The 18,002-nt window shown below is 50.5% G+C and overlaps 1 protein-coding gene across 1 annotated transcript in view; it reads left to right on the top strand.

The window, feature by feature from the left end:
- The window catches only part of KIF1C (kinesin family member 1C), a 710,488-nt gene that overhangs the window by 636,605 nt on the left and 55,881 nt on the right, over positions 1-18,002 (top strand). Inside the window, exon 19 of the mRNA XM_078671146.1 lies at positions 11,396-11,576. Within this exon, the coding sequence (XP_078527272.1) occupies positions 11,396-11,576 (181 nt within the window). The remainder of the gene's footprint in view (positions 1-11,395; positions 11,577-18,002) is intronic.

The raw sequence follows: 18,002 nt of genomic DNA, 5'->3' as shown, positions 1-18,002 counted from the left end.
ATTATATTTGGCTGCTTGATTGGCTAAAACATGACAGGCATAAAAGAATGAGTGCGCGTTGATCAGTTAAATAAATGTGGAAGTATACGATTTTACAACATAATTTATTCACAAAATAAATATGGATAAATACTGATAAGATGTCCAAAAAATAAATCTGGATAAGTACAGACTGAAATGTTAAACATAAATAGCATAGATCCGGGAGCCCTATTTATACATGAATGCCTCTGCTGCAGCTTTCATGCATTCTGGAGACAGTCAGTAGGCACAGAGTGCAGCTCATCCTGTTAGCCGCGGAACGGTCTTGGAGAATTTGGTACTCTGACCCTCTGAGTCTGAGTTTCTGCCATCCGCTCCATCGTCCTCTTCAGGAGACCTGCTCTCTCTGCAGCAGGGCAGAGTTCTGTAGCCAAACCTCCACAACCTACGCCTGCATGCATGGAGACTGAGTGGAACAGACATACCGGCAGTACTAGAGCGTGCCTGCTTTTCCATAGTCCAAGCAACGTTTGTGCTCATCTTTTAGATCCACTCTCTTATGTTCTTCTGTTTATGTTGTACTTTGGTCCTTATGTTCTTAATGTGTATGTCTTTGAAACCTGTATGCACCTGTTCTTTCAAGTGGCTGCCTCTTAAGACCATCTTTCTCATTGCAATCACGTATGCTCGTCGTCTCTGTGAGCCAAAGACAGTACAGCCTCCATGTAGCACCTTCTTTTTGGAATAGTTGCTACTTTGAGCTCAGGCATCCTGTCCCCCATAAGTGGTGTTTCCCTTCCATGTGGATCAGTCCACCTCGTACCCTGCTTTTTTTCTCTCCGCCACATGCATTTAAGGAGATGAGGCTTGACCAACTAGGGAGCACATCGTTTTTCTATCAATTCGACTAAGGAGCACAGGACAGACGACCAACTCTACTCAAGTGCAAAAAAAACCAGAAGGGAAGCCAGAAACTGTTCCTTTCAAGGTGGATTTTCCTCTGTATCAAGATGTGCTTTGCCTTGGCCAAGAAAGAACTCCCTGAGTGCCTGAGGGCTCATTGCACCAGAACTAAAGCTGCAACTACAGCTTTAGCTAGAGGTGGTTCAGTGTTGAATATCTACCTGGCTATTACATCTGACTGTCTAACACCTTCACTAGGCTCTATTGTATCCAATCTTAGGCCTGCATGGATTGTCACTTAGCCCGCTCAGTCCTGCAGGACTTTCTGGTGTAAAGTCCATTTCGCAGAACCAACTCTGTGGTAGGGTACTGCTTTAATATCTGTTCAAAAGATGAGAAATCTGCGGTTAGAAGTGTTGATCAGAGAAATCAGTTACTTACAATAACACTCTTTCTAGTGGATACTCTATTTAATGGCAGATTCCTCAGCACCCTACCTCCAACCTTTTCTGTGGAGTAGACTTTTTAATTTTTAATACGGTTTCATGTTAGCACGGAGTGCTTGGTTGTAAACTGATATCAGGGTGTTAGGGTAACATCTATAAAAGACCCTGCATCATCTCTTCTGGAGGCAGGACAAGGCACCCTCAGTGCGCCCTGGGTATCTGTGGTACCATTTACCAGGGGCTGACCTGTTGCCAGAGATGCCTATTGGGTTTTGTTTTCAATGCAGTTTTTGGGCAAAGAAAATAGGCCCAAGGTACCGGATTAGCAGGAACCCTGGGCACATTCCGTCAATGTACTTCAGCAGTTCAGCAAAAAGTGGGGGAAACCATGCAGAAAGAGGGCACTTTCTCACACCCTGCGTCAGGCTGGATCCGGAAAGTGCCATCCCTCTGTTGCTTTTTGACAGGCCTTTGTTACAATTTTTTGTTGACTTCAAAACAGCTTTTGAACATTGTGTGCGAGGATGTCTTCAAGGAAGACCGGGCTCAAGCCGTGCAGTGACTGTCACCTCATGATGTCGATTACCGACCCTCATCTCATCTGTCACTGGTGACTCAACCACGATTCAAAGTAATGCTCCGACTTCTGGGCTATGGCTCCGAAGGCCTTGTGGGAGCTGGCTATGAAGCTCTTTGCAGCCTGGCAGTCGACACCATCCAGCGAGACTCTGCAGAGGTCCAGTTCCTGATTGTAGAAGAGGTCGTGTCACCGCTCCGGGAGCCCCAAGTCCTACTCAAGGTCTTCGGGACAACCGGGAAAGAGCACCGACGCACTAGGCATGGTTTTGCGGAGCCGGAACCAGGGTTGACTTCGTTCCTCTGTCCCTTTCCGGGAGCCGGAGAGACCCCGCTCAAACACAAGAATTTTACGAGGCCATGCGCCACGTTTTTGTGCAGTCTGACCCCTCTGGTGAGCCTTCGAGGTTGGAGGTGGCCCCACTGGATTAGACACCGTTGGCTCCGGCAACGACACCAGTGGGGCCTCAGCTATCAGATTGCCCAATTACGACCTCCCCTAGCATCGGACCCGAAGTCTGTGCCGCCGATGCCCACCGGCAGTGCCAGCCCCATCCTTATCCCCGACGACACGGAGCCGGAATGGCGTCACTTCGACGCCGATTCCGATGTCGATTGAACCCAGGGGTTCTATGTTGTCACCGGAACCCTTTGAAGATGCTTTAGGCTCTGGAGAGGAATGGGAGAGGTCTTTGGACCCTTTAGAATGCCAGTATGTCTATGCAGAGCAGATGGATTGATATGGGGAAGTTGAGGAGGCCAGTGGACTGGACACTTCACCAGATACTGGCAAAGTTAGAACAATCATTGATGGCCTCGAAAGGGACACTCTGCAAGAGAGGGTAAGGGCCAAGACCCCAATGGCTACAATAATAGGGAATACAATAGGTAAAAAGAAGACACGAGGTAGGGATGGAGATCACAAATGTCTTAAACGACTTTGAGATACCATCAGTGGAGGAATTCAATAGAATGGCTCTAGGTGTTTCCTTCGGCTCACCTATAGATCCAACTATGGCTACGGAGGATTGCACACAGCCATCGCCCGGCTCTGCGTGACCCAAAGCTCCTCAGCCAACTACCCACCCCTAAAAGCTTGATAGTGCAGGTTTCTACATCCGGGGGCGCGTTCCCTTCCGCCCCTCTGCATAGGGAATCCAAGAGGCTGGAATCACTTGGAAAGATGATGTTTTCTTCCTCCAACCTGGCATTGCAGTCGGTGAATACTGCATGATTATTGGGCCGTTTCGCCCACTTCCTTTGGGAGACGGGTGCACAAGTGCTGCCACATGTACCAGAGGAGGCCCGGGCTGTGCTCTCTCAGGCGGTTATGGATGGGAAAAATGCTGCAATATTCACCATAAGGTGTGGTCTTGACACAACTGATTCGCTGGGCAGATTGATTTCTTCGACACTGGCCTTGAGGCATCACACCTGGCTTAGGAAGACTGGATTCTGTCTTTTGGGGGAAAAGGTAGACTGCCCTAGTGAGTTTCAAGGACACTTAAGCTACAGCCAGATCCTTGGGACTCTCTTCTACACCTCGTGGCCAGTCTAGCTTTCGCCCCTTTCATGGCAACGGAAGGGGTTTTCAGCCGTGTCAGCCCTATTCCAGTCACCGTCCGCGCAGACATCCAAAGTTGTGCGAGGACATGGACATTGTTCATTCGAACCAAGGAATGGGAGCCAGAAGTTGTCTGACACCTTGCCCTCGAAAGCCGCAGCCTCCAAGCACTTCTACCCTGATACTGCAAGACCACACCACTCCGGTTGGTGGGAGAATACATAATCATCTCCCCCACTGGAGGTCCATAACATCGGACAAGTGGGTCTTGCAGATCATTCAGGGGGGCTATTCTCGGCCTTTCCTTTCTTTTCCTCCTCCCATTCTGCCAACTCAAGAATGGCTGGCGGAGGATCATTTAAAATTGCTCCAGGAGGAAGTTGCAGCTCTCTTGGCCAAGGGAGCCATAGAGAGGGTCCCGGTTTCAGAAGTAGGCAGTGGCTGTTATTCCCACTACTTTCTGATTCAGAAAAAGAAAAAGGTTTGCGGCCCATTTTAGATCTTCGGACTATCAATCTCTTCCTCAAAAAGAAGAAATTCAAGATGCTCACTCAAGCTCAGGTCTTGTCTTCTCTGGACTAAGAAGACTGGATGGTAGCGTTGGTGCTACAGGATGCGCACTTTCACATCCCCTTCCTGCCGGTCCAGAGCCGTTATCTGCGGTTTTAGGTAGGCCGCGAGCACTTTCAGTTTACCGTGCTCCCCTCTGGCCTTTCCAGTGCCCCTCGGGTGTTCACCAAGGTTATGGCGGGGATCGCAGCTCATCTGTACTGGTTAGGGTGTCAGTCTTCCCCCTAACTCGACCACTGGCAAGGATATTCAGATTATGATCCCAATGTTTCAGCCTCTAGCCTGGATTTCGGTGAGACAGACTTAGAGGCTGTTGGGCCTCATGGCCTCCTACATCCTGTTGGTAAAGCATGCCAGGTGGTGTATGCAGGCTCTGCAGTGGGACCTGAAGTTCCAGTGGGCACAGCATCAGGGTAATCTCACTGACGTGGTCTAGATCACAGAAAGAACTGAGAGATCTGCAGTGGTGCTTGACAAACCGCGATTGGGTCAAAGGCAGACCCCTCTCCCTTCACCAACCAGATGTGTCATTTTTGGGATGGGGCGCCCATCTGGGAAAGGTGGAGATCAGGGGACACTGGTCTCCTGTGGAGTCGGGGCTCCACATCAATTTGTTGGAGCTTGGAGCGATTCGATTGCCTTTGAAAGCATTTCTTCCCTCTGTCAAGGGGAAGTTAGTGCAGGTGTTCATGGACAACAACACTGCCATGTGGTACTGCAACATGCAGGGCGGAGTGGGGTCTTGAACCCTTTGTCGAGAGGCCATACGTCTCTGGACATGGCTGGAACGGCAGGGCATAACCCTGGTGGTTCAATACCTAGCAGGTTCTCTGAAAACCAGGGCCGATGAACTCAGCTGTCGATGCCTAGCGGATCACGAATGGTGTCTTCAGTTGGAGGTGGCAAAAGGTCTCTGTTCGCTCCAAAGAGAACACACAGTGTCAGCATTACTGCTCGCTGGAGTTTCAGAGCATTTCATTGCGAGTGGAGCTCAGGCCTGCTGTACGCCTTTCCGCCCATACCACTCCTGCTCAGGGTTCTGAAGAATGTCAGGAGTGACCGGGCCCAAGTCATTCTTGTGGCTCCAGACTGGGCGAGAAGAGTCTGGTATCTAGAGCTTCTGAAAATGAGCATCAATCCTCTGATCAGATCGGGAGGATCTTCTGTCGCAGCAGCAGGGCAGGGTCCTCCACCCGAACCTGTTAACCCTATTTTTTATTTATTTATTTTGAAAATTTTATATAGCGCGAACAAGATCTTTGCAGATATCAGAGCGCTTTACATAGAGAGAGTACATGATCCTAGTCAAACAGGTAAGTCAGTAAAGCTAACAGTACAAATAGATGTAGAGCAAAAATACAAATAATACAAATAAACAAAGAGGTCGAACAGGTAGTAAAGATCTGTGCAGATTCTTTAAGAGTCCAAAGTAGTAGTTCAGGTGTATTTAGCCATAAAGATAGCTTTGACTTCTTTCTTAAATCGTATAGTGGAGGAGATGAGCCTGATTTCAGGAGGGAGGGAGTTCCAGATTCTGGGTGCCATTCCTGAAAAGGAGCGTTTATAAGTTTTTTCTTTCCGAAATCTTCTAGGCTTTAGCAGAAGATTGTTTGTGCCTCTGGTGTTTCTAGAGCCGCCAGAGATTGTCAACTTCTGAGTGAGGTAGCCGGGTGAGTTAAGGTGTACCGCCTTGTGTGTCATGCAAGCAATTTTCAGGTGTATTCTGTCTTCAAAAGGCAGCCAGTTCAGGGATTTCAGGTCAGGGGAAATATGAGAGTGCTTTTTTGACCCCGTGATGAGTCTCGCTGCAGCGTTTAGGGAGGCTCTTAGGGGTGCCGTAGTGGTAAGGGGGAGACCGCAGAGGGCGATACTGCCATATTCTATTCGAGGGATGACTAGTGCTTGTACTGCAGTTTGGAAGTCTTTGGCTGGGAGGAAGGGTTTGAGTTTCCTCAAGGTATTAATTTGGAAGTTCGCTCCTGTTAGAAAGGCGAACCCGGGGGAGGCAGAAGGTGTCTGACTGACCACCCCTAGGTCTACCCCTCCTTCAGAGAAGGGACCGAGCGAGGTCGAGAGGCCTCCGACGGAAGGGCGCCCTCCTAGAATCGTACAGCAGAGTAACCACACCACTACAAATATACACCACACGTAGATAGAGTTTTCAATCTTTATCTGGCAATAAGTATTGTTTCAATATATACAGCAGATCCCGAGATCTGGAAAGTCTCGTGACAAAGGGGCAAGGTAGCGGGACAGTCTTATAGATGGTCGGTGGCAAGGAGACTCTACGCACAGCTCTCAATCCTCGAGCTGGGGAGTTCCGGGAGGTTGGGCCGCGGCAGCTCCAGCAGGCTCCAAGATGGTTCAGCGAGTGTGGACCGCGGCAGCGCCAGCAGGTTCCACGGTGGTTCAGCGAGTGTGGACCGCGGCAGCGCCAGCAGGTTCCAAGATGGTTCAGCGAGGGTGGACCGCGGCAGCGCCAGCAGGTTCCAAGATGGTTCAGCGAGTGTGGACCGCGGCAGCGCCAGCAGGCTCCAAGATGGTTACAGCAAAGATGGACCGCGGCAGCGCCAGCAGGCTCCAAAGTGGTTACAGCGAAGATGGACCGCGGCAGCGCCAGCAGGTTCCAGGTAGAACAGCAAGGGGAGTTCGTCTCAGGGTCAGCCGCGACAGCATCAGCAGGGCTTCTCGACTCCGGGATACAACTGCCGTCCTACTCCGGGGCTGGCCCAGATATAGGTCTGGAGTCCTTTGATGTCCGGACCCTCTCGCCTGGGGGTCAGAGGGGCCGGGATGATGGTGTCCAGACACCCAGCAGGGGGGTGGAGCCAGAGCCCAGGGAGGCCGGAGGGCGATCGAAACCAGGCATCCGGGGACGGTTGGAGAGCCATCGAAACTCCCCTCTCCTTGTCTCTGGTGGAGTGGCCACTCTACCACCCGGAGGGTTCTTGGTGCCTCGATGGCGGGCTCGCTGGGGCCGTGGCCGCGGCTGGTCCGGGACCACGTGTCTGTGACGTGATGGGCCCAAGATGGCGTCGGGCCTGGAATGAGGGTCCGGGGTGGGCACCGGACCGGTAATGCTGGGGCGGCCCGAGGGTGCCGTGTCAGTGGTTGTGGGCCGCCGGGTGGCGGATCTGGTGGTTTGGAGGGCGTGCAGAGGTGTGCCCGAGGCCGACCCGGGCTGGATGGAGGGCCGATGTCGTCCGGGGCCCGCCATGCGGTAGGGGTAGGACCACGCCACGAGGCTGGGTCCAACAGCTCCCTTAGTTGCCTTGCTGATATGTTGCTGCATGTTGAGATTGGTGTCAAGTGTTATGCCTAGAGATTTAGCTGAGTCCACGATGGTGGGTTGGACATTGAGTGCGGTTAGGTGTTTAAGCCACGTTTGAGTGGTAGCGATCTTTGCTGGAGGTGAGATCAGAAGGAACTCTGTTTTCAGAGCATTGAGTTTGAGGTGATTATCGGCAAGCCAGGATTGGGTGCTTCTGATCGTTGAGTTCAGGAGCAAAATGTCTTTGGGGGATTGTAGTTTGAGATAAAGTTGGGTGTCGCCGGCGTACATGTGAAAGAGAACATTGGATGCTTGTAGCAACGTGGTGAGAGGTTCCATAACTAGGTTGAACAGAGTCGGGGATAGGGAGGATCCTTGGGGGACGCCTAGCGATACAGGTATTGGCGAGGACATCATGTTGTTGCTCTTGAATTTCTGCGATCTGTTGTGTAGAAAGGAAGTGAACCATTTGAGAACAGTTCCAGATAAACCCATTCTTGTGTTTAGTAGTTCGAGTAGCTTCTCATGTTTAATGGTGTCGAATGCTGAAGAGAGATCAAGCAGGATGAGGAGGCAGGTGTCGTTTTGGTCTAGGATTTGAAGTGCGTCGTCAATTATGTGAGTCATGGCAGTTTCTGTACTGTGCCCAGCTCGGAAGCCTGATTGATGAGGGTTGAGTAGCTCAAACTGATCAATGTGTTTAGTCAATTGTAGTTGTGCGCATTTTTCCAGCAGTTTAGCGAGAGTGGGGATATTGGTAATGGGACGATAATTGTTCAAATCAGAGGGGTCGGCTGTAGGTTTTTTAAGTAAGGGTGTGACTTGTCCAACTTTGAGGGAGTCAGGTATGATTCCTTGTTGAAGTGAGCTGTTGATAATTTTAGTCCAGAGTGGGAGAAGCAGAGGGGTAAAGTCTTTTACAGCACCAGCTGGAAGGGGGTCTGTGAGGTGATTGGATGGTTTCAAGGTGCTGAGCAGTTTGCCAATTTCTTCTTCGGAGTAGATGTCAAAGGATGACCATGTAGCATTGTTTTTTGGTTCAGTGGGTGCTATGCAATGGGGTCTGGAGTAGAGGCTTGCGTCAGTAAGGAGATCGCTCTTTATGCTATCAGTTTTTTGGACAAAGAAGGCGGAGAAGTCTTCACAGGAGGGTGCTTCGCGCACCGTGCTAAGTGGTTGGGGTTGCTCCTTGGCTTGTGTTCTGATTAGCTCAAACAGTTTCCTCGGACGTTTTTTTGCTTGGTCGAGCTGGAGGCTGAAGAAATCTGATTTTGAGCGTTTAATTTTCCTGAAATAGGCGTTTCTCTTTTTCTTCAGAGTTTGTAGGTGCAGTGCAGAGGGAGCTGATCTCCAAGTGCGCTCTGCCATTCGCATGTCTCGTCTATCCTCATTGAGACTCCCGTCGTACCATGGATTGGATATTTTGGTGGAGACTCTTTTTAGCTGCATCGGTGCAGCCTCATTAATTATTGAGGTCATAGCGTTGAGATAGTGGTCAGTCAAGGATTGAACGTCCGTCGTGCCGTTAGGTGGGAGTAGGAGTTTGCAGCTGTTAGGAGGCAGAGAGCTTGGGTTGAGTTTTTTCAGGTCTCTTTTCCAGACTTTGGGCTTGGAGGATTGAACCGGGTTAAATTTAACTTTTTCATTGATGAAGAATGTGACAATATGATGATCTGACCAGTCACAGGGTAGGATGGACTCAAGTTGGATATAGTCCTCTTTGGAAATGATAAGGTCGAGGATAGAACCTTTCTCGTGGGTCGGGCTGTTGCATATTTGGGTGATGTCATGGGCATTGAGGGAGATTTTAAGGCTATTTACCACCGCGTCATTGCGGTCGTTCCAATGGAGGTTGAAGTCACCAAGGTATATTTGGGTGAGCTGCCGTCCAGAATTGGTTGAGATCATATCCATGATTTGTTGGGAAAAGGTAAGGTTGTCCCTGGGTGGGTGGTAAATGCCATGCAGAGAGCATATCGGTTTGCCCTCATTGATAATGTCGAGGCAGATGTATTCACAGGATGTAGGGGATGGTAGGGAAGTGGAGTTGACTTTCCGAACAGAGAGAACCCTATGCCCCTGTACGTGCAGATTGAGCGGCGGTAGTTGATGGCTTTTGACTTTCCTCCTGAAGTATGTAATGTTATTTTGGTGTCCCTTCACTAAGACGGTATATGCCTGCTGTTGGCAGAAATTTGTATTATACTGTACAGAAAGCCGTATTGACCCTCTTTTTTTGCTTCTCTTACCATTGTTCTTCTGTTCATTCTAACCCTTGCCCAGCAGGGCTCTGCTTTGGGAACTCTCAAGGGTTTTCTTTCTGCTCTATCTGCTTTTTTGCAGCTGCCTGACCAACCCTCTCTCTTTAGGTCTCCAATTGTAAATAGGTTTTTGAAGGGAATGGCTCACTTGTTTCCCCCCACGCCCTTTGTTATGCCACAGTGGGTCCTTAATTTGGTCCTCACTTATCTGATATGTGCTCCCTTCATGCCTTTACACAGCTGTCCCCTCCGGCTGCTTACCATCAAGACTGCCTTCCGAGTGGCGATTACATCTGCCCGGAAGGTGAGTTGCAGGCACTAGCTTGTACTCCTCCCTACATGATGCCCTTTCCAGACAAAGTGGTGCTTCTCACTCTTGCTTCGTTCTTGCAAAGGTGGTGACCCCATTCCATCTGAGTCAGTCTATCACGCTGCCCACCTTCTTTGCTCCCCCGCATCCCTTTAAAGTTGACAACCAACTCTTTGTGGGGTATGTGGGAGCCAAGAAGGGGTGGGCAGTGCAGAAATAGACCATCTCTCACTGAGTGATTCTCCGCATTAAGATCTGATATGCCCTGGCTAAGAAGCAGCCCCCTGAGGGATTAAGGGGCATTCCACCAGGAAAGGCTGCAACTGCATCCTTGGCTCGGGTGGCCCAGTCCTGGACATCTCTCAGGCAGCACCGTAGGTATCTTTGAGCACGTTTGCCAAGCACTACTCCCTGGACAGTCAGGCTCACAGGGACAGGCATTTTGGTTGTTCGGTCCTGCAGGACTTCCCAGTGTAAGGTAATGGTCCTCAACCCCCCTCCGGGATGTATGGCTTTGGTATCTAATTCAAAGGTTCGTAATCTGCAGCTAGCAATCTTTATCAGATGAACAAGTTACTTACCTTCGGTAACATGTTATTTGGTAGAGACTCTATCTAGCTGCGGATTCCTTACAGGCCCGCCCGTGCCTCCCCGCTTTGCAGACTGATTTTGTTAGGACTATGATTACATCCATTTGAGGGCCCTATTTTTGTACATGTTCTCATCAGTTACTTTGTGGCTCTGCTCTTCTGGCATGGAAAAACAAAAAGTATTGACGTCCGTGCGCAACATCATAACAGACTCTGCAGACGACATCACAGAGAGCCCAATGGAGCCTCTTGACGGCACGCACCAGGGGTATTACTCAGCAAAAGTTTCTGGATCCAGCCTGATGCCTGGGAAATTCAAAGGTAAAGAATCTGAAGTTAAAGAGAGTCTCTACCAGTTAATGCGTTACCTAAGGTAAGTAACTTGTTCTTTTAGTACATAGGTCTGTTCACAAAATATTTGATTCGCTAAAAGATGGTGTGCAAATTGTGACCACGTTTAGCATATCTAATGTATTTACACCTTACCCTAAGAAACAAATAAAGCAGACTTAATGGTTGCAGGATTTCTTCAGCACTGGTGGCCAGTTGTATGCATCACAGTTTTGTTTTAGCATAACATAAACATCCCGGACTGAACACCTATATACTGTTTCATAGCACTGTTTCATGGCTGACTCAAAATCCATTCAAATGGTGAGAAAGCTGACGTTAAATCTGTTCTACAGTTACCATTACCCAAATGCCTTCTCTTGAGAAAGGTCCTATTCCGACTATTTTTATATTTTGTACATAAATGTCTGTAAATATATCAGACTTCAAAGGTTCAAAACGTTGTGCTGCTTGTGAAATGTAGCCAACCTCTATTTTCTCTGAGTAGCCTGTTCTCCTTCCTCACTTTTCTGTGTCTGATTATATTATTTCCCATCATTACCTTCAGTTTGTGTCTTTCTGGTCTCTGCAGGCAACAGGATAGTACTCGGAAAGAACCATGTGTTCCGGTTCAATCACCCTGAGCAGGCAAGACAGGAGAGGGAGAAGAGTACCATTCTGGAAACGCAGGTGGAGTCAGTGGACTGGAACTTTGCACAGAAGGAGTTGTTGGAAAAGCAAGGCATTGATATCAAGCTGGAGATGGAGAAAAGGTGTGTGTCTTGGGCCCCTGAATTGGCCACAAACTATACTTGGAACTGGTGAAAGGGAGGTTAACATTAGACAAATTTGGCTTAATGGATTGGACAGCACATTAGTGTTGTCACATAGAATAACTTATAGATGTATTCTGTATCCTTTTCATAGGTTGGGACAAATTATGTTCTGGTCAAACAGTCGACTATCTTTTTTATTTATTTATTAAATTGTGATTTGATGGTCGTCTTATTTTTGCATTGGTCTTATGTCTTTGGCAGTATAAGAGGTGTTGGAAGGTGATTTGCATGTTAACCAAAACATGGGTGTGATCTACACATTGAAGACTTGATTTCATCTCCCTTTTCCCCTTTCTAGTGGAACAAGTTTACACTCAAAAGTGACCATTACAGTCTAAATATAAACCTAGTGGGCACAGTGGTTCTCCAGTATCGGATCTTTCCTAGATTCACATGCTCGAATCCTTCCCCATTGTCGAAGTGGGAGTCCCACGGTACCATAGTAAAGCAGTATGTGTCACTATCATAGGCTATAATGGCAATGCACAGTTTCATAGCCTATCTGTGTCCTTTTTTTATTTTTAAGGGACTAAGCTTGAACCATAACCAGGTGATAGCACCCTTTAGACACTCACAAGAGAGGCGGAGTCCTTCAGATTTTCTACCAAACTTCTGCTCAGTTTTTTCATCTCTAGAGTCTGCGATTTATTCTGACAGCTACCATGTCTCATACATTCAAGAAAATCCTTTTCAGATCCTGCAAAACCTGTGGAAAGAAAAGGCTGCATGTAGATAACCCACAAAAAGACGGTCTTTATTGCCTTTAACTCCAACACAAGATAAAGGAGTGCAAAACATGTAGCACCTTCTCCTCCAAGAACTTGAAGGACAGTGAGGGGGAGGATCCTTCTTTGGCTACAAAAGGCTAAAGCTCCGAGATCAGCCTCTTCTGAGGAAGATAATGACACGCCTGTGAGGACATACAAATGGCCAGATTCTCTGACCAGAGGAGAGCTGGGAGGCCTTACAAACCCATCACAAAGAACCTCTGAGAAAGGAGAAAAGGAAACTGATCTCCACAGCCTCTTCCCAACCCTGCCCTCTATCTCTGAAGATTGGGGATCGTCAGCAGATTTAGTCTGCTCAACCGTTGACTGTGAAGAACAAAACTTCTCTTAAAGCGCTGTCAACTGCAACCTCACAGTCGATAGCACGATCATTGACGATAACTAACACCACCGATCTCGTCTACGAGGCCATCGTCTGCAAAGCCAACGAAGTCAACAGCATGTCGATGCACCCATCCCGTCGACGAGGATCCTGTCATCCACGAAGACATCGACGTCGCCGCTGACGACACGTCGACAGAAAACCTACCGATGACCGTGTTAACAACGTCACAATCAACGGACCATCAACCATGACAAAGATTACAAAGATGAATAAAACAACTCTAAGACCTGAGTAAACCTCGCCTAGCAAGCTTTCACCTCATCCTCCAAGGCACCTATTAGACCTGGAAGGGTCGTACGACAACGGGCCTTTTACAGCAGCACATAGCCCATCAGAACTCCAGGTCAAGTACTAGAATGAGGACGACATGGAAGAAGAGCAATATTACCACTCTTATTATGCCCCTCCCACAAAGAGGCATTATGAACACTATCAATATCATACTCCTTGCAACCCAGGCAGGATGATGTACAGGTGTCATGTTGCTCTTCCAAGATCTGCAGGCCATGCTGCAATATTACAGAAAAGGATCCATGAACCTCCGCAGGAGCAGCCGGTAGTAACACCTAACTTAGCTCTCCTGCTACTCCAAGAAATATTCCTCCACCTATCACGCCCATGAGGACACCAACGTCTAGCATTGTGTGCCTTTGATAGAGGGCCCAACCTCATCAAAAGAGGAAAGAGAAGCAGGCGAGATCCCGGAACCTCAGCCTCCAGAGAATGAGTGGGATGATTACCTTATCCCCACTCCATCACCTCTACTGCCGCATCCTTCAGATTCTCCCCTAGAAGACATCGGGTGCTTTCATAATTTAATGGACCGGGCGGCAGCAAAATCCCACCTCCCAACTTCAGTTAAGCAGTCAGACAGTTTCCTCTATGACTTCAAAGGACAAGCAAGGAAGTCAGTTAGGGCCATCCCCATCATTGACAATATCTGGGAGGAGGGGATTAACATCATGAAGAATCCAGCAACTGTGGCTGCTGTGCTAACTCACATAGATAAAAAAAATACATGGCTTCAGAGGATTCCCCCGCTTCTCACAGGTCATCCCAAGCCAGATTCCATGATTTCACAAGCCAGATTCTGTGATTTCAAAAGCGGTGCAATGTTGCTCCAAGAATCCTACTGCTCCCATCTATACCCCACCATATAAAGAAGGCAGGCGCTTAGACAATCTGAAAGAGATAATTAGTTATAGATTCCTTACCTTAGAATTTCCCCCAGTCGTGGTACTGGATCCGGAACATTTTTCGTCAGCAGTACCCCTGCGAGTCAAAAGGTGGCATCGGTTGGCTCCGCGTTCGTCGTTGGCTTCATGGTCGCCGGGATGACCTCACAGTTGCTACGTAGACACTGCCCTCACGCGCTGACGTCAGTTATTTCTTTTTCCACGCAGATCCAGAGAGAGCGGTACCTACAATCACCTTTTGGCGACTTTTGTCAACACTGTTTTTGAGTCTTCGACTCCTGGTGCACGTCAGGGATGCCCAATTTCAAGGCTCCTTCAGCAGGCTGATGTCGGTGACGGATCCGCACCGCATGTGCCTGTTTTGCTTGGAGTGCGACCATGATCCCAAGCCGTGCTCCGACTGCCGGACCATGAATCCGAAGTCTTTTCGGGAGCGGTCCCGAAAGCTTCTCAAGGCCTGACAGTCGGCTCTGCGCCCTTCGAGGTCCCGGTCGCTTGGGAGGTCGAGGGACCGGTCGCGGAGCCACCAGCACCAGTCCTCTTTAAAGTCTTCACACTCCTCAGGTAAGTCGAAGCACAAGAAGAAGTCGAAGAAGCATCGTCGCTCTTCGACTTCTCCCCATCGGTCGGCCGACTCGATGAGGGATGCGAGTGGTGACCCTCCCGCAGCTCCACTTGCAGAGTCTGAATGGTCGACTCAGAGTTTCCCTCCCTTCCCGGGACCAGGAGCAACCCCTGCCCAGCTTTGGAGTTTCTAAGAAGCGATGCATGCCATCTTCGGGCAGCCGGACTCCACCGGCGCACCTTAGGGCCCCGCGGACTCGGCTGGGGGCCCTGGGCCTTCGATGCCGGCGGCTTCGGTCCTGGCTCAGCATGGTCCCCTTGGATCCAGGCCTGGATCCGGATCGGCACCGGTTGACCTGATTACACCTCCCCCGGCATTGATTCCACCGGCACCACGTCCCCAGCCGACGCTGGTTGTGTTCCAAGCCGGCGTCGACCCCGGCCTCTGCCTGAACTGGACACGGATCCGGACCAACGCCGATGGGTACCTCTGTGCCCTTGTTCTACCCTGGTGCTCCAATCAGGCCAGATTTGCAACTAGAGGAGGGTGAGGAGGACTGGGAGGGGTCTGGAGACTCTATAACTGACCAGTTGAAGTAGGACCCGGACTGGAGACAGGAACAGGGGGAAGCCAGTGGTCCCGATACTGCCCCAGACCTTGGCATGTTGTCTCCTCCTAATGTGGCTACGGAGGAGGGAGCTTCTTATGCAGTAGTGTTGCATAGGGCGGCCGAGGCTCTCAACGTCTAGCTACTTACAGTGTCAGTCAGGACTAACCTCCTGACAGAGGTGCTTCAGTCAGCGGCAAGCTCTTTGGAGCACCTGCTGCCGTTCAATGAAGCTCTAACCAGCATCCCTTTGGGCACCTTGTCCAGGCCCAACACAGGGGCTCCTGTGGATAGGATGATTGCCCGACACCACCGCTTGGCCCCGGGTGACCCCACTTTCCTCGCCCAACACTCCACCCCTGAGAGCTTGGTGGTCCAAGCCTCCACATCCAAAGGTGCATTCCCTAAAGCACCACCTGATAGGGAATCCAAAAAGCTGGACCATCTTGGGAAGAGGTTTTCTTTCTCCAGCTTTGGACTGCGGTCGGTAAACACCACATGTCTGTTGGGCCGTTATACCCACTCTGTGTGGGATACGGTGACGCAAGTGCTGCCACAGTGCCCGGAGGCGGCCTCGGCCGAGCGCTCCTGTGCAATTGCCAAGGGGAGAGACGCAGCGTACTTTACCATACGCTGTGGACTGGACACAGCCGACACGCTAGGTAGGACGATTTCAACGTCTGTAGCCCTTCGACGCTACGCCTGACTGAGATGGACTGGCTTTTCTGGGAATGTCCAGGCTACCCTTATTGACATGCCCTTTGATGGCCGCTGCTTGTTCGGCGCCAAGGCAGACTACGCACTAGCGAGCTTCAAGGACTCACAGGCTACGGCCAAGTCCTTGGGCCTCTCCACCACTCGCCCTGCGCAGTCTGCTTTTCACCCCTTTCGTGGCTACGGAAGGGGTGCCCCACCACGTTCCACCCAGGGCCACAGGCCGGCTCAAGCTGTTCGGCCCCTGCCCGGCTACGGACGTGGGACCCACCGCCACTGCCAACCCACCACCGCCCCCTCTGAAGCAGCCTCCAAACCCTCCTAGTCTGACCTTCCAAGTCCAATAATCGCCAGAGGATGGCAGGATTCGCCATCACCTCCCCCACTGGCGCACCATCACGTCGGACAGGTGGGTTTTGCAGATAGTCCGAAGGGGCTACTCCCACATCTTCAAGACCCTACTCCCCGTCCCAGCCATGCCACCTCAGTACCATCGCATGTCGGATTATCATCTGGCCCTTTTCCAACAGGAAGTTATGGCTCTCTTGGTCAAGAGAGCCATCGAGCGAGTACCTTCCCCAGAAGTATGTCGTGGTTACTATTCCCACAACTTTCTGGTGCCCAAGAAGGAACAAGGCCTGCGACCTATCTTGGATCTCAGGAACGTTAACCGCTTCCTCCGGAAGGAGAAGTTCAAAATGTTGACGCTAGCTCCGGTCCTGTCTGCCCTTGACCCTGGAGACTGGATGGTAGTGTTGGACTTGCAAGACGCCTATTTTCACATCCCCGTCCTGCCGACCCACCAGCACTACTTGCGGTTCACGGTAGGCCATTAGCATTTTCAGTTTGCCGTGCTCCCCTTTGTCTTACCAGCGCCCCTCGGATGTTCACAAAGGTGATGGCGGTGGTCGCAGCTCATCTGTACAGATCAGGGGTTGCAGTCTTCCCCTAGCTCGACGACTGGCTGTTGAAGGCGGGCTGGCCCAGGCTATCATCTACCACCTCCAGACTACGGCCGAACTCCTGCATTCACTGGGGTTCTACATCAACATGCCGAAGTCGCACCTGACTCCCTCTCAGAAGCTCCTCTTCATCAGAGCGGTTCTGGACACGATGCAGTTTCAGGTCTATCCTCCCGAAGTTAGTCCGGGATATTCAGGCTTTGATTCCGATCTTTCAGCCTTTATCCCAGGTTTTGGTCAGAATGACCCTCCAGCTACTGGGCCTGATGGCCTCCTTCATCCTGCTGGTGGATCAAGCCACATGGCATATGCGGGCTCTGCAGTGGGAACTGAAGTTCCAGTGGGCACAACATCAAGGAAACCTGTCCGATTGCGTCCAGATCTCGGAGGGCACTGCATACCAATTGCAGTGGTGGCTAACAAACCAGGATTGGATCGACGGCAGATCACTCTCCCTTCCCCAACCAGAGTTCACAGTGGTGACCGATGCATCACTTCTGGGATGGGGTGGCCACATGGGGGAAGCGGAGATCAGAGGCCTCTGGTCTCCGGCGGATGCTAGGCTCCACAACGAGCTTCGGACGATTTGTCTTGCACTTAAAGCATTCCTTCCCACTGTCCGGGGAAGAGTAGTGCAGGTGTTCACAGACAACAACACCGCCATGTGGTACTGCAACAAACAAGGTGGGGTGTGGTGGGGTGGGGTTGTGGACCCTAAGTCAAGAGGCCTCTGGACATGGCTGGAACATCATGGCATATACCTTATGGTTCAACACCTGGCAGGTTCGCTGACCACCAGGGCGGACGAACTCACCCGAAGGTGCATGATGGATCACGAATAGCGTCTTCACTCGGAGGTGGTGCAAGGTCTCTTTCAACAGTGTGAAGAGCCTTGGTTAAATCTATTCGCCACCGAAGAGAATGCACAATGTCAGCAATTCTGCGCGTTTCGAGGCGGCACTCGCTCGGTGACGCTTTTCGTCGTCGCAAGTGAGTTGCGGTCTTCTATGCACCTTTCTACCTTTACCACTTCTGCCCAGAGTGCTGAAGAAGATCAGCCGCGACCGGGCCCATGTCATTCCTGTGGCTCCAGATTGGGGCACGTAGAGTCTGGTATCGGAAGCTATTACTGTAGGAACTGGGGTC

Source organism: Lissotriton helveticus, chromosome 12 (assembly GCF_964261635.1).
Source record: "Lissotriton helveticus chromosome 12, aLisHel1.1, whole genome shotgun sequence".
Classification (NCBI taxonomy): Eukaryota; Metazoa; Chordata; class Amphibia; order Caudata; family Salamandridae; genus Lissotriton; species Lissotriton helveticus.
Note: the sequence above shows the minus strand (reverse complement) of the source record. Positions and strands in the feature narration are given on the sequence as shown.